The sequence below is a fragment of the Haliaeetus albicilla genome, chromosome 13 (genome assembly GCF_947461875.1).
Source record: "Haliaeetus albicilla chromosome 13, bHalAlb1.1, whole genome shotgun sequence".
NCBI lineage: Eukaryota > Metazoa > Chordata > Aves > Accipitriformes > Accipitridae > Haliaeetus > Haliaeetus albicilla.
Window position 1 is genome coordinate 26,310,853 of NC_091495.1, and position 21,221 is coordinate 26,332,073.

The 21,221-nt window shown below is 40.2% G+C and overlaps 1 protein-coding gene across 2 annotated transcripts in view; it reads left to right on the forward strand.

The window, feature by feature from the left end:
• The window catches only part of LOC104311820 (protein ELYS), a 48,079-nt gene that overhangs the window by 19,845 nt on the left and 7,013 nt on the right, over nucleotides 1-21,221 (forward strand). The window contains exons 9-32 of one of the 2 annotated variants that reach the window (XM_069800550.1): nucleotides 1,474-1,606; nucleotides 1,694-1,875; nucleotides 2,353-2,414; nucleotides 3,347-3,475; nucleotides 4,396-4,486; nucleotides 4,574-4,663; nucleotides 4,826-4,966; nucleotides 5,752-5,856; nucleotides 6,604-6,697; nucleotides 8,250-8,373; nucleotides 8,486-8,542; nucleotides 9,728-9,874; nucleotides 10,614-10,801; nucleotides 10,974-11,118; nucleotides 11,211-11,342; nucleotides 12,450-12,597; nucleotides 12,686-12,836; nucleotides 13,395-13,502; nucleotides 13,988-14,183; nucleotides 15,495-15,692; nucleotides 16,984-17,398; nucleotides 19,257-19,359; nucleotides 20,268-20,374; nucleotides 20,914-21,098. In XM_069800550.1, the coding sequence (XP_069656651.1) occupies nucleotides 1,474-1,606; nucleotides 1,694-1,875; nucleotides 2,353-2,414; nucleotides 3,347-3,475; nucleotides 4,396-4,486; nucleotides 4,574-4,663; nucleotides 4,826-4,966; nucleotides 5,752-5,856; nucleotides 6,604-6,697; nucleotides 8,250-8,373; nucleotides 8,486-8,542; nucleotides 9,728-9,874; nucleotides 10,614-10,801; nucleotides 10,974-11,118; nucleotides 11,211-11,342; nucleotides 12,450-12,597; nucleotides 12,686-12,836; nucleotides 13,395-13,502; nucleotides 13,988-14,183; nucleotides 15,495-15,692; nucleotides 16,984-17,398; nucleotides 19,257-19,359; nucleotides 20,268-20,374; nucleotides 20,914-21,098 (3,431 nt within the window). Of the gene's footprint in view, nucleotides 1-1,473; nucleotides 1,607-1,693; nucleotides 1,876-2,352; nucleotides 2,415-3,346; nucleotides 3,476-4,395; nucleotides 4,664-4,825; nucleotides 4,967-5,751; nucleotides 5,857-6,603; nucleotides 6,698-8,249; nucleotides 8,374-8,485; nucleotides 8,543-9,727; nucleotides 9,875-10,613; nucleotides 10,802-10,973; nucleotides 11,119-11,210; nucleotides 11,343-12,449; nucleotides 12,598-12,685; nucleotides 12,837-13,394; nucleotides 13,503-13,987; nucleotides 14,184-15,494; nucleotides 15,693-16,983; nucleotides 17,399-19,256; nucleotides 19,360-20,267; nucleotides 20,375-20,913; nucleotides 21,099-21,221 lie in introns of both variants that reach the window. The other variant, XM_069800549.1, reaches the window with a different exon arrangement.

Genomic DNA, 21,221 nt, shown 5'->3' on the forward strand with positions numbered 1-21,221 from the left:
GGCCGTGGTTTGGTGGTGGACTTGGCAGTTGGGTTTAGGGTTGGGCTCGATGAACACAAAGGTCTTTTCCAACCTAAGCAACTCTATGATTCTACGATCTGCCTGTCCATTTCTTCCTCTCTAAATCTAATAGGTTCCTACACCTGCAGGTTCTTAAAGCAATAGCTTTCCTTGTCCATATACACAGTTACAACTCTTACGATGTCTTTCATTATCTTGCAATAATTAAATATCCGTCTCTGGGTTTACAAATTCACTTATGCTCTGACCATATTTCTGAGCCTGCTGCAGTGATAACTTCCATGGCCCTTTGTTTTGACTGCATTATTCACCTTCCCTCTCTTCTTACTGGCCTTTACTGATGTATGATGTTTACAAAGAAGACACTTGCATGATCTTTCTAGGCTACTTCTGTTTATCATCTTTGACTTAGTCCTGAAGCGGCAACTTGCATCTCTTTTGTGATGCCATCCTCTATCAACAGTGTGTCAAAATCTAACAAAAACACCGTTGGATTTTCTCCACTTGTGTCACGTTTCTGAGGAGAGTGCCTCCTAAAAGCTTGTTAAAAACAAACACACACCACCACTCCACCACAGCCGAAAAAAAAAACCCAACCAAACCAAAATAAGAACAGCAAACCCCCTTTCTGTCTCCTTTTTATGAAGCATGAGGCATGGAGAAATACCTGTAATTTCTCTGATGGTTTCTAATTAGCTTTTATTCAGAATGTGTTCGAGTTAAGTTCTAGGCACACATGAGCTGCTGTTGGATGTGGGTTGAGGCTAGCAATGAAGCTGTCTTCTGAATTATGAAAATAATTGGTATCTTCAAAGGCACTTGCAGCAGCTACAAAACGGAAGCGGCACAGATGTTCACAATGAAACATAGTAAAGTGTGTGAGGATCCCTAAACGTAATGATGAATTCAGCAGAGAACAGAGAAACATTTTGCCAAACAAACAAACAAACAAACTGTCGCCTTCTTCCTTACTCTGCTAGGGTAAATGATATACCACATCCTTTGCTTACATCTGGAGAATGCGTTCTCCCCAGAGAGGACAAACCATTCCACTTATTGAGAGAACTGGAGTATAACGTTGTGAATGTTTTATGTTAAAATCTTTATTCCAATTTCCCGTTTGTTGGGTTTGGGGTTTTTGTATTTATTTTGTGTGATAATTGTGTTCGTTCATTCTGAATGTGCTGGAAAGGAGCTATTCTTAAAACCTGTAATTGAGTCCAATCTGGAAATTAGTAGTGCCTGCTGAGTGATACAAGAAGAAGGGGCAGTATGACTGAAACCTGTCACAGAGATGTTTGCTATTCCGTAAATTTTTTTTGTTGTTCTCAGTGAGTGTTGTGCTTCGTGAGTGATGTAACAGAATTAAGCCAAAATAGGAAGTGGTGTTTTAAACATATCAGCTATAGCGTTATTTTCTACAAACAAGAAACAATGTCTTGTCTTTTACAGTAATATCGCCTGACACCAGTGTATCACTCTTCAGCTGGCAAGTGAATACATATGGTCAGGGAAAACCATCTGCTTACTTGGGTGTATTTGACATTAATCGCTGGTATCATGCTCAAATGCCAGATTCACTAAGGTATATTTTTATTAAGTTGTTTTCAATATCCCTGCAAATCAATCATTTGAAAGTCGGTGTTTAGCTTATGCACTTGCTTGCTTTCAGGCCAGAAGAACTCCTTCATGATTGCCCCTATTTTGCGTTGTGGTCACTGGATACTGTAATAAGCATGACTTCTCCAAACCCCATTTTGGATATTCTGGTACACGAGCGGAGTCTAAGTCGGGGAGTTCCTCCTTCTTATCCACCACCTGAGCAGTTTTTTAACCCAAGCTCCTACAATTTTGGTAGGTATTTCACTGCTTTTGGTAGTGATAAGCTTAAAGTGAGGTCAAATGCCATTTATTGGTTCTCCTGTTCATTGTTTGTCACTCAAAACCCATCCAAAACCAAAAAGCCCCAAACGCCCACAAGCCCAACCCTTGATTACGTTGTACTAACAAGGTGTTTAATACTGTGACACATATCTGACAGTCTGCTGAGTTTTGGGGTTTGGTGCTTTTGTAATGTAGCCTGTGAAGTGGTGATGGTCATCAAATGAAATGAGGTTGAACTGAAGCTCAGAGCAGAGCACCTCGATAGCACTAGAGATAAAATTTCTACACGCAGTAATTATTTTCAAAAAAATAAGTTTGGAAGTGATCTGATGAAGAAAATGGGTACTCGGTGACAGCTTTCCGGATACTGCTATTTACAAAACGTAAACTGGTCATAAGCTAAGTGCGAGAGTATGGAAGGCTGTCAAACGTTCATTGTCTCTGCAGATGGTACGTGCTTGCTGAACTCCGGAGTTGTTCATATGACTTGCATCGGCTTCCAGAAGGAGGTGATCTTTTACTGTATCTTTATTGAGAATGGCAAGAGATGAACCTTTCCTATGTTTTCTATTGCACTGCTTTCAGTGTCGGAGACCATTTTACGCCCATCCTGCCCATCCACACGCATGACTGCAATTGTGTCCTGCCAGTTTTATGCAAATGGTAACATTTTAGGTCCTCTCTTGGGACTGTAAAACTACCACTGTCTCCTGTTGAAGCGCGCTGAGGGATTGAATGTCTAGAGCGGAATACAACGTTGCTGTAGGAGCAAGAGCAAAAATGTTGTGGAAGTTGGGGAAGGCTGTTACTTCTGCATTACCCATCAGTGGAACTGCCTCCATAGTCTTGAGTTAGGGTTTTGATGCCTGATTAACTTGAAAAAGGAGGGCAGAATGGAGAAAATGAAATACTACTTCACTGAGAAGAAATGATTTTTTTTTTTTCTCCCACACTTGGCCGAATTAAAACTTCCAAGCCACTGCACAACTTGTGATAATTTTGAATTGAAGTTTCTGCTCACTAAGTGTTTCCAACATAAATCAACTTCTGCACAAACAAGCACAGAAAGGGTCTTCCAAAGCATGATTTAAAGTTGTGTGCTAGCTTTAGCTTAGATAGAATATATTTTGTGTCAGTGTTCAGGGTAAAAAGAGGTCTGTGTATTGACAGAGAAGCTAGAAAATACCTAAATGTTAGTCATCGCAACGCTATAGTTGTTTTACAGGATATTTTGTATAAACCATAGCGGTTAGTTTGGCTGCCATCTTTAAGACTCTACATAGTACTGCTTATTCAGATTGCTAACCTAAAGCATATTACCGATGCAATCGTTCTGACACTTTAAGTGAACATTTATATTATTTCTCTTAGCGATTATTCAGAACCTTAGTGACTGAATAATACTGCTGTCTTAATCTGTGGTTTTTGATTGATGTTTCAGACCTTGAATTTTTTAAAGAAATCTGGTCCTTCTATAAGTGAAGCCATTCATGATAGCTACAACAGATGTCTTGTAGCTGGCTTGCTGTCTCCAAGACACGTTGATGTCCAGCCATCCAGTTTGAGTCAGGTGAGTGCGTATCAGGGAATCAAGGGGAAAGTACATCCATCTTGTCTGACAGGGCTGTAGAGGCTACAAGACATGATAATCTGATTTTCCTATTATTCGCAAGTTGCATTGAAATGCAGGCGTTGACTTGAGTTAGCATAAGTTATAGTATTCTTAGATCCAAACTAGTGAGTTGTTTAAAAAAACTCAACGAAACACAGAAAAAAAAACAAAAAGAAAAAAGTAAAAGTTTATGAAGGGTCTTTTCACCTGAAAGAAGTATCACAACACAAAATAAAATAAGCTACTAATTAATACTGCATGTCTGTGCATCGCTGTGCATTATCGTTACCTTGCTGGTAAGGATTACCACTGCATTATAATACAGTATTTGAGCAGCCTAAAATGTAAACCTATTAGAATTTAAATGTTTCACGTCTTTTTCTGTTTTTTAGAAAATAATAAAGTTTTGGGTGTCTGAACTGCTTCATGTCTTCAGAGTCTAGGAAGCTGCTTGACCTTAGCTTCCCTGTTTCCGTGCAAGCGTTGCACCGTTGTCTTTGCTCTGTCCCCTTCACGCATTCCTGATGGCAAACTTCTACGCGCAAAATGCGTGACGGGTATTAGCAGAGGACGTTACCGGAAATAGTTAATTGGAACTCGGTAAACTGAGACTATACTGCAGAGGCATGCAAATGAAGGTTAGAATCAGCCTTCAGTAAGTTGAAATGTTAGAGGAAAAGCTTAACGTGTTTCTCAGACCAACAAGCAGTGCAGCCTGTGGCTAGAGTTAAGAAAAGGAATGTGGAATTAGCTGCGTGTGTACTAGTGGACTGTGTGATGTCTGAATGAGTGTACAGTTAGAAACAAACGCTTGCTGTTGCTGGTTCAGATATTGAAAGCATGTAAGATTCTCAGTTTATTTTGTCGGTTACGTTTAGGAGGAGCAGTTAGAAGCGGTATTGTCAGCTGCTGTGCAGACAGGTTCTTTAGAACTGCTGACTGGATGCATTAAACATTGGGCATCTGAAGGTAATACTTCTTACGTTGTTCTTACGTTATATATTTTTCTAGTTTGCAATTGTCGATTCATTTCTTTTTTGTTTTCTTTTTTTAAAGCGCAGCCAAGTTATGCTGCTAATTTACGGTTTGTTCTTGAGTGGACATGGAACAAAGTGATCTATGCAAAAGATGAGTTTGACCAAATATGTGAGTACTAGTGTAGTCATTCTGCAAACACAAAATGGTTCTTTCTAACTGAGCTTATTCAGGAATGTGGCGGTATATGGTACTGCACGGGGTTCTTTAAGCGTACTTTGAAACTCTGAAATTGCTCTGAAGGCTAATGATGTAATATTTATTCTTGAAAAGGTGTTCCGCTGTTTGATGGCTCTCGCAACTTTGTTGACCCGCAGACCTTACAGTCTCTTCAGCACTGCCAGTTGCTTTTGAGCAACCTTAGCACGGTCTTAACCTGTTTTCTAACAGAAGCACAAGAGCTTACTGAAAAAGGTTTGTAATCGTATCTATGAAATCTTTGGTATGTTTTACTAAGATTTGGAATTATGCTTGAGTTGTAAGTGTGGAAAGATGAGCTTCTGTTGGTTTTGATGATTGGAAGACAGCCAAATTTAGCTGGGAGAAGGGGCTGAAATCTGAGAAGTTGGGACTACCACTTAATATGCGTTGATTTCAGGGAAATAGTTGGTTGTGGAGTTCATGCAGGTGGGTAGGGGAGGCTACATTCAGCAAGAAGCTGTGTAAGCAGCTGGGTGGAGATTCCAGCAACCGGATGTGGTAGCGCTGCAAATGATTCCTTTTAATTCTTAGCTAGCAATTCATAATTGCATGCGAATGTTGTATTGCAAATTGCTAGAAAATACAAAGGAAGCACACATGAGTAACTTGTGAAGTAAGTTACTTGAGCTTCTGTAGCTTTTTACGTTATCACTTGTCCTTGGCATATTGAGGGGAAAAGAAGACTATCCCTTTGCTACGGTAAAAATCCCCGCTACGTGAAAAACAAATGTCTTATTTGTGAGTGTATTTAATAGTTCCGGCTTTAGGTTTTTTTTCTTCTCACCTTTAGTGAATCTGGTTCTTTGTAGGGGTTGCTTTTTTGGTTTGGTGGCGAATGTGTTTTTTTTCTTCAAATAAGAAGGTGCCACAGAGTGAGAAATGCAAAGACCGCGATTTCTACCGCGTTACTTCTATACTTTCTATTTGGGATGATGAAGGGGGTTTTGTAAAAATGAAAGGAATTGGGTAACAAAAATCATCTTATGCCTTTTTTTCAGGTTTTACAGACTTGACAAACAAGCAGGTGGTAACTGGCCTCCTTTCTTTGTATGCACAAGTGGTCATCTGGTTCTGTCGATCCAGTCTCCTTCCAGAGGGTTTAGGTAAGCATAAACTGTAATACATTTGTAACAGGGAGACTATCCAGTAAGTGATTCCGATGAACACATGCTTAGCCATGTTTTTGTAAATGTTTTGTCAGTGCTGAAGTTCTGTTGGTGAAACGGAGATTTTACTGTTTTTTTCAAATACATAGTGTAGAATAATGCAAGCAGTTTCTTTCCTGGATGATCCTTAGAAAGAGCAATAAGCCTCTGACTTGAAGGAGTTGCTTGTGTCCACAGTTTGAAAGACTTGGGATTTTAAACAAATTACTATTCCACCAGAAATAGTGGAATGCTTGTTTTTACAGCAAAGGCATTACCTGCGTGTTTGGAACTTTTTATTCATTGCTTGAGGAAAAAAGACACCTCGGCAATACTTCTTTATTTGGGTGGATTATAAAGTCTATTGTCAGCCTTCATTGTCTCACAGATGCTCACATGACATGTTTAAGAAACCATTCCCTTTGAGAATTGTCCTTTCTGTAGTGAGCTTCTGCTTGCAGTACGTGTTCTGAATGCTACCTCAATTGTAAACTTGAAATGGCACTTGAGAGGAGAAGGAGTTGAGTCTTGTGTCTTACCGCTCCGTTAGCAAAGGCAGAAAGAGGATTGGCTTCTTTCAAAGTTGGAGGCTTGCCTGTGCTTCTTGAGGCTTAGCTCGTATGATCTTCTGTCTTTTTAGTCAAACTTTTTAGTTTCAAAATGTGATATTGCTTCTTTGACTTGCTTTTACTCTATTGCCTGTAGATGATGATATGCATTTGGGTAGACCTTTCTACAATTACCCTCTGATTCAGAGCTACTACACTGGTCATCGACAGAAACTTGAGCGTTTATCAAGGTAAGCCTTACAGGAGAACTCGAGAACACTTCCACTGCGAAATCAGAAGTGGCAGTGAGTGGCTTTGCTACCAACAGTTGGTATTTGCTCTGCTTAATGCAGTTGCCGGCAATCCTCTTCACTTCAGTGATGCATGCGTTCTCTTGAACACGGAGATTACTTTCCTGTGTTACAATATTTGTATATACCTCTGCTTAGTACCATTTGTTGGCATCATTGTTTCTTGGTAGCGTACTTAATCCAGCGGCCAATCTGTATCATTTGGTACTACTGAAAAAGGTCATGTGTTCAGGATAGGGTCAGCGATCTCCCGTTCAGCAAAGCACGGTGTTCGCAGAACAGGTGTTTTGGACAGAGAAGAAAGCAAGTTTTAAACCCCAAACAAACCTCATCTCGTTTATTGACTAGCGAGCAAGGGTAATAACTGTATTGGCCTAAATCACAAGTACATTTGTGTGATTTGATGAGATAGTCAGAGTTCGATGTAGTTGGCACACCTAGCACTCTACTGGCTGTTGGATAAAAGTCACTTGCTGAACGTGAACTCTCTTTGCTGCACTAGCTCACTAGCATATAGGTGATATGCCTTGGATTAGACGAGAATAGATTTTTCTTTGGAAATTGTGCTGAAAACTAAATAAAGAGCTAACGAAGCTTAGGCTATGGCACCGCAAACAAGAACAGGATGCTGCAAGATGAGTTAAGGTGCAAGCTGCGGTGTAGTAGCTATTGACTTTAAAGTTCATCTTACTTAGCTTACTTCTCAAGTAACTTACATACCGGCTCAGGTGTTCCTTAGAAGCATACAACCTCCAGTGTGCTCTTTCTGCTTCTTATTACGGGGAAATTAAAGGGTAGTGTCACAGTCAGCCAAAGATTGCGATGAACTTGTGAAGAAAGCAGTTTTTAAAGGTTCACCCATCCATGGTTGTAATGGTCTGTGCATAGAAACATAATGGGTATGTGCATAGAAACATAAATGCTGCTTAAGATGACACTAAACTTCACCTGTATGCTCAGCTTTCTGAAAACAACTTTTTTTCAGTAACAAAAGTGAGATGCTGAGAACAAAATCTGAACTTTCCGTGGTGTTGTCTTCTCACAGCTGTGTATTGGGACACTCCAACGGGAGGCATTAGACTTGCGTTAAAGAATAGTCCTGGTATTTTGATACTGTTCCCTTTCCTCTGTTAGACAGTAGGAGAGTGGTTATTTCTGGCACATAAAAAACTTTGTTCGCACTTCCTTTGTACTACAAGTAAGACAGCAAAAGAGAAAACCTGAAAACGAAAAGGTCCCTTAGCAGGGGAGCTTTCCAGGATGTCTGTTTGGAACTCCTCTAATAATTCAGTATGATCTAACAGACGTCTTTCATCTGACTCAGACATTTCTTTCATGTGCGTTTCAAGTCATAATCATGCCTTTGTGTGTTTGTCACTTTCTTTGCCTCATGGGAGCTTTTTTTTGTTTGGTTTGACTGGAGGAGATCTGTTACACTGAGAGGCTGGCATTAGCGTTTGACTCTCCAAATCCTTGCTACCTTTTGTTCCAGAGGAAAATGGGATTCTGACTGCTTGATGATTGATGGAATGGTTTCCCAGTTAGGAGACCAAGTTGAGAAGCTGTGGCAGAGAGATGAAGGAGGAACTGGGAAATACCCACCTGCTAGTTTACACGTGAGTGTTATGTTCACTGAAAACAGCCACGAACCCCCCAAAGCCCCACCCAAAAGCCAATGATTCATGAAAGACAGGAGTTTTTAAAAAACTCTTGATTTTTCATTTTCAGGCACTGCTGGATCTCTATTTGCTAGAAAGCATTGAAGAAAGCTACAAACATGCAATTGTATCCTTTCTCGTTATTTTTACTACACCTTCAGCACACGCACATAAATGTTCTTAAATGTTTGTCACCTGCGCGTTTAATAACGTTTTTGAATTTATGCTTCCAACACAGTGCAAGTGAAAACATTTAGTTTAGAATGAAGTTGTGGACAGGAGCATTGTTTTATTTCTTTGTACTGTGGATTCTTTATGCTTTTTTTTTTAATGTTTTGTTGCAAAGTCTTTTCTGACATGCGAAAACAGGTTTACTGAGAAATGTTAAAGATAAAAATCTCCCTTGGTTTTTCTCAAAACTTAGCACAGTTTTTAATTATTTAAAGCACCCGTATCTGTAGCAAACGGCTGCTTACTAGGATGATGCAGTAATACGTGCTGCTTGAGAGCAGAAGGATTTCTAACCGGTACCTGATTTTTGCCCAATTCATCCGTCTTCCAGCCCAGATAGCAGTGCTTGCTTTTGTTCTGTTAGACGTGCAGGCACACCGAATAAGAAGGAGAGAGAAGAGAAAAGTCATTGGGCAGAAACTTAATTTTTAAGCTGCTGAAATATACAGAATTACTTTTTGTTGTTTGCTGCCTAACCCGAGAGGGGAGCCTAGAGAGCAAGGGGTTTAAAAACGGTTGTACCCCAGAGCTGTCTTATTAGAATACGTCCCTAAAAACGGATGTCAGAAAGAGAAAATGACACTACCGATGAGTGATCCGCATACTGTTTTAAATCCCGTGTCAATCATTCAGTGCTACGTTGTCTTGTAAGGACACCTTAATTTACTTTGTTCTATATACTCTGGAAATGAGGAAAAAAACCACTGGTAGAATTTGTTTGCTTTAATAATTAAGCATTGGATGTTCAGGTGTTTTGAATGTCCAACTGGTAGCTCCAGTGACTAAAGAGGGAGCCTGAGTTTGTAACAACGGAAGTATTTAAGTATCTAAAGTTAACCTTTCTGAATGCCTTACAGAAATCAAAGAGTATTTCTTTCTGGCTATTTATTCAGAATGCAGTTTTGTGGTTAGGACCTGACCGTCCTCAGGTTATAATAGCTCCAAATGGCGAGACTAATACGGCAGTATTTTCTGCTTCCTACCACTTGTATATCCTGATTTCACTGTGTTTTTCAAAACGTGATGTGATAAATGTTTGGTCTTCCAAATTGATTAGCCTTAACTAGATACTTGATGTCAGACAATTTACTTGCTGCTAGATATCATGCATTCCTTTCCGAATAAAACAGAGACTTCAATCGACTCCTTCCCAACTGCCTTTGCTATCCCTTGGGGACTTGTTAAGCTTATTCAAGGTTTTTGGCTTCTAGATCACAATGATTACGAAGTAAGTACGTTACAGTTCAGTTAGACATCCCTTACAGTCCAAAGCTGTAATCTGTAAAATGATTTTAAAAAATCGGTGCTTAGCTAATAACAGGTGCTACCACATTAGAAGCCCTTTTGTCATACTGCTGCAACATCTTCAGCAATAAGTTATAATCTGAAATTTTCTTTTAGCCACTTTGACGGGAAATTGATTAAAACAAAGAAGAAATCAACTTTAATAATGCTTGATATTTGAATTTTCAAAGCCATCCATTTAGGTTGTTTTCAGCAGACCGATGGAGCGCTTTCTCAAAGACAGTGTTTTAGGTACTTTAAATATTAAAACTATGATCATAGCAGCAAGGTTTGAGGCAGAAGACTGCAGAAGTGACTGTTCAACCTAATTCACGTTCTTTCTGATGCTGAAGGTTGTTCTTTGCCTGTCACGAAGTTAAAATAGCTGTTTGTCTGGGAGAATAGCTTATTATTTAGTAATGTATTTATAAAAAATGGTGTTTGTAGACAGAGATTTGGTTACTCTGGAAAAGTGTGAATTACTCCTTTTAAAACACTCGCTTTGTTCTGTACGGCTAACTGGATTTTTTTTTTTTTGCAAATACTTGAGAATTTTTATCTATAGTAGTTAGTCATCTAAGTTTATTTAACACACGTCCACCCTTACTTAAGATACTTTTGAATGTTCTTGTGGCGTGCGTGCATGTGCATATCATAATACACCTGACCTCTAACCTCTACAGAATTCACTGGCCCTGCTCTTTCATCCAGCTACAATCAAAACTGTGTCATGGCAGCACAGGAGAATTATTCAATCCCTGATGTGCCAAGGAGAGCGTAGGCGAGCCCTCAGATACATACAGATGATGAAGCCAGCAATGTCAAGCAGCAGTGAAGTGCGGCTTTTCCTCACTGTGTTGTTGTCCAATAGGTAAAGAAACCTATCCCACCGTTTTGGCATTCAAATATTGTGAAGGGTGGAGAACAAATAATACGAATCACCATGCCCTAAATTCCCTTTAAACTCTGAATACAGTCGTTTGGGGGCATCTTTTTGGTTATTCTGTTAATATTCCTTTACATCTCAAAAAATTTAATTACAGGTGCGTGGTGGAGGCTTGGGGTCTGTTGCATCAACATGCCACCAGGTTAAACATCGAAGAGCTGTTAAAACATGTGTATGAAATCTGTCAGGAGATGGGACTAATGGAAGACTTACTGAAGCTACCTTTCACAGGCACTGAACAAGTAAGTGTGGACACGAAAAAATCGTAATGGTCTCTTTGAAAAGAGAAGAGGCAGAATCATAACAGATTTTTGAAATGTGTTATTTCTCATAGGAGTGTTTGGAGAAGTTTTTACAGAGTGATGCTGCTGTTCAGAATCCTGAATTTCTTTTAGTCCACCATCTTCAGCATGCCAACTATATCCCAGCGCTGCAGTTGAATCGTTCAATGAACGTTAATCTTACGGTAAGCATGAAAGTTCTGTCAAGTGTGCAGGTTTCTGTTAGGTGTTACTAACCATTTTTGGTAGTAAATAAAATAAAAATCAACACTTTGTTTTTTATACCATTCTTTGAAATACTAGGAATAAGTTTCTACACTTTCCGTTACAGCTGAACCTAAAAGTTGAACAAAGTATTTCACTACTCCAAAGCTACTGCGTGAAGTTATAAACTAAGTGTTGCAGACCATTGTTGACTCCACTTAAAATAGTTTGTTTGCATCTAAGGAATAATGGTTTAGATTGCTGAACGCTGTTTGTGTCACTCCTTTCTGTGGCATGAAGAGTGTGTTGTATGTCACCTCTTGAATCTTGCACACAACTTTATTTTTCTAGCTGAGAGCAGTCTGGATGCCAGTCCGCAGGTAAAATCTGTGTGCTGGTTCGGTTTTCTTTTTATTTCCTCCGGTTATAGCATGAGCTCTGCGATTCCACAACTTCTGTTTTACCCCTTTGATGACAGAAATTCTTATCTAACTTCTGTTTCTCAAAACAGCCAGATTAAATTTTGCGTTTTGCGAACTTCTGTTATGAATCTGTGATACATTTTCTGTTTTCCGGAACCATAGTTTTCCAGTGGATCGCACTTATAAGGTGGTCTTGGAAGGTTTAGGTCCTGCATTTGAAAACATTCATTCGGCCAGAAGGTGTGTGTAGGTAGCCTTTTCTTACTCGTTTTAATATTCACATCGTTGCGTCCACTGTAATTTGCAGTTGCCCTGAATATTCAGTCATCTCGGACATTGGTGTTTCAGGAAAAACAAGGGAAAGCCTGCTATTTCATAAGCCATTTGAAAATTGCGGGTGAGGACAAGCGTATCGGAGTAAGGTTCTGCCGAGTGCCAGAATTGTTTCAGCTTGAAGTTGTAGGTTCTGTTCTTGTCGTAGTCTGCCTTGCCCTTTGCTGAAATTACCAGGTGGAATTGGTGTGTATCGAGGAGTCTGTGCAGTGGCGGTATTTTGCAGTATCTGTGGAGGAAATGTATTCACTAATTGGAAATAGCAGAGATAGTTGTGTGCAATGAACTTCTTGTAATCAGTTACCTTCTTGCTTTATGCTTTTTGATCATCAGAATGATTGTGAGCCTCGCTTGAGAGAGAGAGCAGTTGCCAGAAATTCTATATTAGACCAATATGGCAAGATCCTTCCTAGAGTTCAAAGGAAGCTGGCCGTAGAGAGAGCCAAGCCTTACCACTTGCCTTCATCGGTCTCAAGAGAAGGTAATTTTTAGGGGAGGGAAATACAATGGACAACTGACCACAACTTTGATCACACAAGGCTGATATTTTTTCCCCTCTTGCTTTACAGTTGCAAGACCAAAGCCGTTATCAACAGTAACAAAACAAGCAAATGCAGGAAATGTGCATACAAGAGCAACGTTCATCAGTAATGTATTGTCCAAAATTGGAGAAGTAGGGGTAGGAAATGAGCAGAAAACCAGTTGCTCACACCGTGATAGGTAAGCAGCCTTTTAACAAAGTTTAGTCTTGAGCTGTGTGTTTGGAGAGAGAGAGAGAAAAATCCATTTGAATTATGTTAGTGTTTTGGAGGGAAGGGGCACCTGAATAAAGCTTTCTTTGGCTTTTTTGCACCTACAGGAGATAACATTTAAGAATCAATTCATCATAAGTAATACTTGGAGCGAGAGTTCTTCTGCTATGATAATCTCATTTATGCAAATACATCTATTTACATTACAGTAAATGTGTTTACAGAATTTAAGGTAGCTGAAACGAAAACCATGATTGCCAACAAGCTACTGGTGTACAGGTTTTGGTAGACTTGATTGTGTGATCAAATAGTAATCTTTTACCACTTTGTGCCCAGTTTCTGCTTCGTTTCTGCCTTTTTCTTTTTTTTTTTACTCAAAACCAGGCAGAATTATAAAGAGCAAAAAAGAAGCTAGCAGTTGTCAGATGATTTTCCTAGAGGTAGTATATTCAAGGTGAAACTTGAATTCTGGTACATTTGGACTTGAGGGGAGTGAAAGTCAGTTACATTTTCCTTTTCATTCTAGGCCTAGAGCTACAGAACCACCAGTCATAACACGTCCTCTCCCTGATGCAGAGTTGCCCAGTGCATTTGTTGGGACACCTATTACAAAATTTTCTCGAACCTATTCCAGGTATAGTAGAACTACAGAATGAATATTTCAGAAAGGTGTTGCTTCTTATATACTGTGTGCATGTATATATTTTCAGTGTTTGCAAAGTGTTCTGTTTGCATTTAGTTTTGTACCTGTTAAAGAAAAGGTCGGCTTGGGGACACAACTAAGTGGAGAATTTGAAGTGGCCCCAGCATTGAAATGCAGAGGAATTTTCTTCTGACGTGAGAATTACATCACTTGTGCAATGTAAAATTGCATTACTCTTGCCTCAGATGGCAGGGATTTAGGAAATGAAGTGTGACATGTCACGAAATAATGAAAAAACAAGAGAAGGCCTGTAACTTGTTCATGGGCCTGATACATCAGCCCAGCAGTGAGGGTTCACCTGTATTTCTTGTTCATTGAATGTTTTTGTTATGTATCATCTCAGATGTCTTGAGCGCAGCATGATTTTATTTCATGTATTTATTTATGTTCATATTTTCAATTGTGTATCTTCACAGATTGCTGGATTTGGTGGTTCGTCCTGTTCCTTCAACTTCTGCAGCACAGGGTGGTAGCTGGCAGTCACTGTGCGGCGCTTCTACTTCATTCACGGCATCCAGCCCATTGAAATCAAATATGCTTGGTTGCACCTCACAAAAGAATTTTTCAAGAGCATCAGAGCTGAATTTACTGGAGACACCTCTTGTGGTTAAGGTTTGTGTTTTAAAAAACAGGATCAACCAACCGAACCAAAAGCCTGTAAACTTTGTTTAACATGAAACCACCAAAGTACTTAACACAAACCCTGTTGGATTCAGACTGTGGAATGTTTTCAGCATGCGTGTGGTTATTGGACGTAGCATCCTTTTGGAAGCAGGACGTTGGGAACAGTCTTGAAGAGGGAAAGTTTAGTTCTAAGTTAACTGCCGTACGCACGTTGTCCCATAGCTTTGTGAAATACTTTGTTCCGTGCAATAAAAACGAGTGTAAGTTAAAAATTGGACTTCTCAGTACACATAGATCCTTAGAGATGCAATTTGTAGCTTAACCGTCTCATTGTTTAAGTGCTCGATAGCTCTGTGGAGTTTGACTTGCATGCCTACAAGCAAGAATGTATATGCTTCAGTTTCTTAATCCACTTAAGGGAATGGCAATGTAAGTGATGCCAGTTAAGCGATGTCAGTCTCTGTCAAATTCAGTGATGGCTTTTTGCAGGGATTCTGCGTATTGATGCTTGTGTTAAACTCTCTTTCCATTCACCACCATCAGACTCTCCTCATGTAAGGAAATCACAACTGACCAATCTTCTTGGTGCTGATCTTTTTGCCTTTGCCTACCTGAACAGAATAGTAGTGATCTCTCTGAATGATAACCTTTTTCTTCTTACTAACTATTGTCCATGTCATTAAGCTGGTTTCATTATCTTCCTTTTAAACCCATTCAATACTGTAAAATCTTTTCTGAGCTGAGGTAAGAAGACCTGAACGCTTCTAGATGAAGATGTGTAGGTATGTTTACAGCAGTGTCACTTCATTCAGTCCAGTGCATGGATTGATTAATCAGAGAAGAAAGAAGGTATCACTGTTGCTTTGCCGATTGCCATTTCTCATGGCAGTGTTTTCAGTTGCTGTATCTGGGGTAGCATTTGAACTTGTATGCCTTTTAGAAGAGCAGTGTAGATATGGCAAAAATTACTGGGATGGGAGACAGCATTGCAGACAAGAACATGCCATATCCTTGTTTGTTCAGGAAATTAGTTCGAACACTAACATTTTATGTTGCATTAATAAAAAAAAAAAAAAAAGAAGAAAGAAGCCAAAAGAGTCATAAGAAGCATAAAACGCATGGGTTTTTTTACCATTAAGTTTTTTGTCCCTTTGGAAAAAGAGCAGTGCAGAGGCTAAACTTTGTCCTCTCTGCTGGTACAAACTCAGTTTAATTTGAACTAATAGTTTTGACAAGTGAAGTCTTCTGTTTTGAATATTTAAGAGGTCTTAAATTAAATATTTTTTTTTCTTTTCATAGAGAGCTAAAGTTTTGGCCACAGCTGCTTCTGGTTTTCCTGCGTTTACTCCTCAGTCTATTCTCAGATCCAGCCTTCGCACTACACCCCTAGCAACTCCTTCTGCATCTCCAGGACGATCAGTTACTCCTCCTCTACGAGCAAAGGAGCCTAGAATATCTTTCAGGGAAGAGAACTTGAATGCAAAATGGACTGTTGGGGTAAGCTGGCCTGTAGTTAGTGATCTTTATAGGTAAAGGCTTTACAGACTGTGATTTGATTTAGTTTTTTTTTTTCAAGTTTTCCAAAACTCCTTATATTGAGAACTGGAATAGCAAATCAGAACGGCAGACTTGAATTTGGTCAAAAAAGGTTATGTTAGACCTGTAACATCACCTGCCTGCAGGAACATATTCATAACAAATACCAGCGACCTTGGTGGTTTTTACTCCAGCATCACTAGGCGCTGTGATTGTTCCAAATTGCATGTGTGCAGCTTCCCGCTATACCTTTTGAAATGGTGGTATGGCAGGAAGGTAAGGAATACAGATTGAGTCAGTTGTTTGGGTTCGTTAAGCTTTGTGAATGAAACACCTCTGAAAGCAACAGAAGTCATGAGCCGCATTTACTTTCAGTCTCTCTTTTTGCAAGGCCTGGGTTTCCTTAAGTTATGGTAAAAATAGGCTGCCGATGAAGAGAGCTGTATGGCTGTCTCTTCTCTAGCCCTAAAGTTCTTGGTTTTGCTTCTTGCCTTGCACCAGCGATAGCATTCGTATAGTTGTCAAATGAAGTCTGTCCACCTGGAAGTTGCCCCCTTCTGCTCCTCCTTTTGTTCTGTCAGGTGGCTTCCCTGATTCAGCTCGTCATGCAGTTGCCAAAGTAGTGTACCAAACGGACGGGGGCATGTGCTAGTATCTACCTGTAGGAGCTTTCCGCACCTGTACTAACAAATTGTCTTCACCTGTTTTTATCGTAGCTGTTATTGCCTGTTATAAAGAGCTACTCAGCTGTAAGAAGAGGCTCTCTCTCCTGTAGGAAGTTCTTAGTAATAGTGCAGTGTGGCCGGATTAATTTACTTGTTCCACGCCACAGGCATAGTGAACGCTACAATATGTTAGTAGTGCATACAAGCTGAAAAGGCAAGCATAAAAAAAGAGAAACCTTGGAGTTACGATTTTAGGTACGCAAAGCTCCCTCTTCTTGAAAGCACAGTAGTGAACCCAATGACCAGCCTTGAGATGACAGGGTAAGCAAGCACTTACAAGGCCCACTTCATCTTAATTCTCCAAGGTTGTGGAAACTCAATAAGCAGTCAACAGTGTGATTGGTTTTTACACTCCGCTTTAAAAGCTAAGATAGTGCTAGCATGAGAACTAATTTTGTAGCGCCTTGCTTAAGGTGACACTTGTAAAACTGACAAGTATCGGTATATATTTGTTCTTTTTTTTGTCTTGCTTTGACAAAAAGCATATGTGTGATCTTGATTGTGAACTTTCTTTTTAAAAAATAAAGGTAACGGAAGATAATAAAGCACCATCTGGAGTTTCATCTGAGCATCATCACGGAGCGGTGGAGGATGCTTGGTCTGAAAGTAGAGATAAACCAACTCTGTTTCCTCTGAGCAATCCCGAGGAAGGTGGTGCTGAAGTGGAAGAGTCTGGAGATGGTTTGGAGAAAACAGATGTCAGCAAAGAAAACAGTAACTTCTCTGCCAGGTCAGACCAAGCTGCTTTGGAGTATCATGATGCAAAATCACCTGGCGATTTTGAAGATGAAGTCATCTTTATAGCTGCTAATCCAGCTAATTCTTCCACTGAAGAAACTGCCGATTTTGAAGAACTGGAGAAGGAGGAAGACAGTGAAATAGTTGAAGAGAAACCCTTCCCGATGGAACAACCAGATTCATCAGAACTGAGAAAAGCAGCTGGTGTGTTTCCTGCTATGATAACCTAAGCTTCTGCATTTTTCAAGTGTCTTCAAAAGGCTAAATTACTGATGGGTGCAACAGTCCATGATGAGCATTCACAAATGTCCGAGGCACTTCCTTGTCCTAGGCTTTTAAAATTGCCACTGTGTTTTGAGCCCTTTTTTAGGTCTCGTGGACATTCTGAATGTATACTGCTTTTGGCTGGCATTTCTTGTGTGTAATTGCAGCGGAGAGGCAGCAGCGACTTGTGGGAGTTTTGAGAGGGGTACAAGTTGAAAACTTAGGCTTCTGGTTCTGTTTTAGGGGTACTTCTGTAGGCTGCAGGTTTTTTTACAGCACGTTTAGCGTATGGCGTGCTTTGACTAGATAGGTAATTTTTTGTTGTTTTGTTTTTTTTCCCCCCTCGTTAGTGCTCAGTTAAATAGTTTTCTTTGGGAAGTGAGTCTGCTTGTGTATCTGCTTCTCATTACAGCTATGCTTGCTCCTTTTGCTGGCTCAACAGCTTATGCAGCCTTTTCCAAACCTGTTTCAGCTGGTCTTTGGTAATTCAGCTCAATTCAACTCATTCAAGCCAGTGCAGCTGCTGAGGATGTGTTCATATGAGCAGGTCTGCTGGCAGATTAGAAGAGATGTCGCTCACTAGCTGGTGAGCAGTGATGAAGAGCAGGGAGTGACAGTAGTGCAGGAACAGGGAGAAGATGTGTAAACACAGCTACAGTCAGGATCGGACAAACAGAGCTCAGTCCGCTCAGCTCCTTATAACAAAAGTTTGCTATTCCTGGGAGAGGTATGCAAGTGTCGGAGTTCTGCGTCCGAGGTCTCGAAACAGTTTGTAGCGGGGAGCGTGTACTCCAGTATCAGCGCATCATATGCAGCCTGATTCAGTCCTAAGCCTGAGATGATTCCGGAGGATCCTGGAGAGTGACTGCTGCTCCTGAAGCTCCCCAGCTCCTTTTCTTTTTCAATAAGAGCAGTGCCCAGACAGGGACTCCGTGTACATGGGTAAAAGGGGTTCTCCAGGTCTGAGTGTTTCTAGTAAGATAGGTCAAAACATTTGCCTGTCTGATTTTAGCTGCCCTGTGTTTGGACAAGAAATCAAGGGTGCTTTTCCTTAAAAATAATGAGAAGGTCCTAATCATTAAAGAACAACCTTATGAAGAAAGTTTGTCATTGCCGGACTATGGTACAAACAGTTCTGTACAATTTCAGTACTCCGGGAGCGTTAGAGGGCAGTCAGTATAGCTCTTGTTTGGCCTGAGCTAGCAAAATTATCCCAGTCCTGCGTACTGTCTGCAAAGGTAATTGTTGGATCTGGAGGAAGCAGACGGCAGAAACAAAGAAGAAAAGGAGGAGGGTGTCTCTAAAATTTGGCCTGTTGAGAGAAAAGCAGGCTAGCAAGCAGTTGGGTTTCAACACCACCAGTCAGTCGCTAGAGAAAAGAACAGGAGACAACCCTAGATGCATTCTTGTAGAAGAGGGGAAACGAAATCAAGAAAGGAAAGAAGCATTGCTGGGATGAGTTAAATATCCAAAGAGAAATAAGAAAAACTTATGACCCAATTTTAAGAAGGAGGGGTGTTTCCCGAGGTTTTTATGTATTAGGTCAGTACCATATCAAGTTGAGTTTGTAAACAGAATGTCAATGGCCATGTTGTTTTCTTGACAGAAACTATGCATCAGACTTCTTGTTTTACTGGACAGAAGAACTCAGACCTTCTGTGCATTTGAAGTCTTGGTAGCGTTCTTTTGTTAGATCACCATCCTAGGGGAAATGCGTTACGGCTCTCTTGAAATGAGCATTTTAAAAGAAATGATGTTAAGTGCAACAGGGAAGTCACCCATCTGTCTGTTTTTGTAGGATTTGTGGAAGAATCAAATGCTGACCGTCTTACCCTTCCTGAGGATGGTAAATGGTTGTTTAAAGCTGCTGAGGCTGCTACTTCTGGGACTGCAAGTGAAGGGTAAGTTTATGAAATAGATACACCTTTAGGTTCACACAACATGTGACTGCTGGCTTTCCTGTGTTTGAAAACTATGATTTTTGAGCTGGTATTGGTTCTCTCCTGTGTTCTTAAATACAACAGGTTTCCTGTTCCTTTCTGTCTGTGGACAGAACTAATGTGGCATGAATAGAAGTCAAATTGACGAGCTGTCAGTTTGAGCCTTTTTTCTCAAATCATTGCAGACCCCAAAGTAGTGGGATAAGGATTTCATTCAGCAGGCTATATGCACCTTCGTACAGTTTGAGGGGGTTACTAAGCAGATACTGTGAAGAGAAGCCCTGCTTTTGTCTGAATGTTATGTCGGTGAAAATTACACCTGAGATTCCTGTAACTTTAGTGGGTTTATTGTGGGGCTTGAATACTTTCTGGCAGTATTTTATACACTTAATTTCTATTTTCTGTGTGTGGTCGATTAGCATCTATTTGTTTCTGGAAAGGGAAGCAGTTTTCTCACCAGGTACTTTAAAAGCTGCAACTGCTTAGTGAGAGACGTTAGCGATGGAATAACCCTTAATTTCAAGCGGTAACTTACAGTGGCACAAACTTTTGTTCAGTTGGTTCTAGACCTCGAGTATGGCAGTTGCACTCTTTCTACGGAAGACAAATAATATATTATTCTTTAATACAACTCTGTTGTTATGTTATTACCCAGTGTGAGATAGCTGGGAAGAATGTTAAGTACTTGATTTGTTGCACAAGATGAGTCGGGAATTGAATGTCGATGTGTTGGTAAAGGAATTTCTCGTTTTTCTTAGTTTTTTTCTGTTTGGAAACTTGAAGACTTTACAGTGAGAAAGTAATTTGTAAAGCTCTTCAAGGTTTGTTTTGAAGCTTTATGATGGATTTCTCTCTTTCTGTTCGTGCAGTGAAGCAAACCAGCAGGAGTCCAAAATGTCCTCTTCATCAGAAGAAAAAGCCATACCAGTTGCAACAAACCCACAGCTTTCTGAATCCCTGCAGGCAGAGGGTGAATGTACGTACAGTATGTGGGAGATGTCCTGTGAGTTAAGGTAGCTGAAGGCCTCAAGTAAAACGTGCAGTTTGCCATAGCGCTACAGGTGTCTCAGACTGAAGTAGTACTAGCATGTTACCGCTACCTTTCATTAAACTGTGGAGAGAAGAATACCCTCCTCAGAGAAAGTCCTTGTAGCAAATGCATAGCCAATGTTCCTGTTCTGGACAAAGGTACTGAGAAAACTGGTAGAATGTAAAATGTTAGAAGGAGAGATCATTATTTATTTCGGTGTTGTACACCACTAGTAATTTGTGTGCTATGGGATCTGCTGCTTGAGTTACTATTTTGAAAGATGATGCATCCCTCAGTATTCAGGCTGTGAAGAATAACTAGCTCCCAGGTAGATGGTTCTGGTTTCTAGCGTTTGGGGAAAGCCCGATGTATGTGGCAGGATGGAGAACTGTATTCTTGGCTCCTGCTCCCTCTGTTACTTCCTGTTGCTTAAACGCATCTCATTTATAGAGCAGTTAAGTTAAAATCATATAAATCTCTTCCAGCTGTGATACGTATCCTTGACAGCGAGGAAGTGGCCAGTACTCATTCAGAAAATTGCCTTGAGGGGAAGCGTGTGGATTTCCCTGAAGAACGTAACCCAGAAGCAGCTGGAGATGAAGGAAACGTTCCTTTTCCACAGGAAGAAGTAACTGTTTCTAACAATCTTCCTAAAACTGAGGAAATTAATGTAAGTAAACTATTTTCCCATTTTCTACAAAAGAGAAAACACCTTGCAAATTGAGGACAGTCCTGTCTAACTGACAATTAGAAGGCACGCAAAACCCTCTCAGTTTCTTTAGCTGGGTAACAC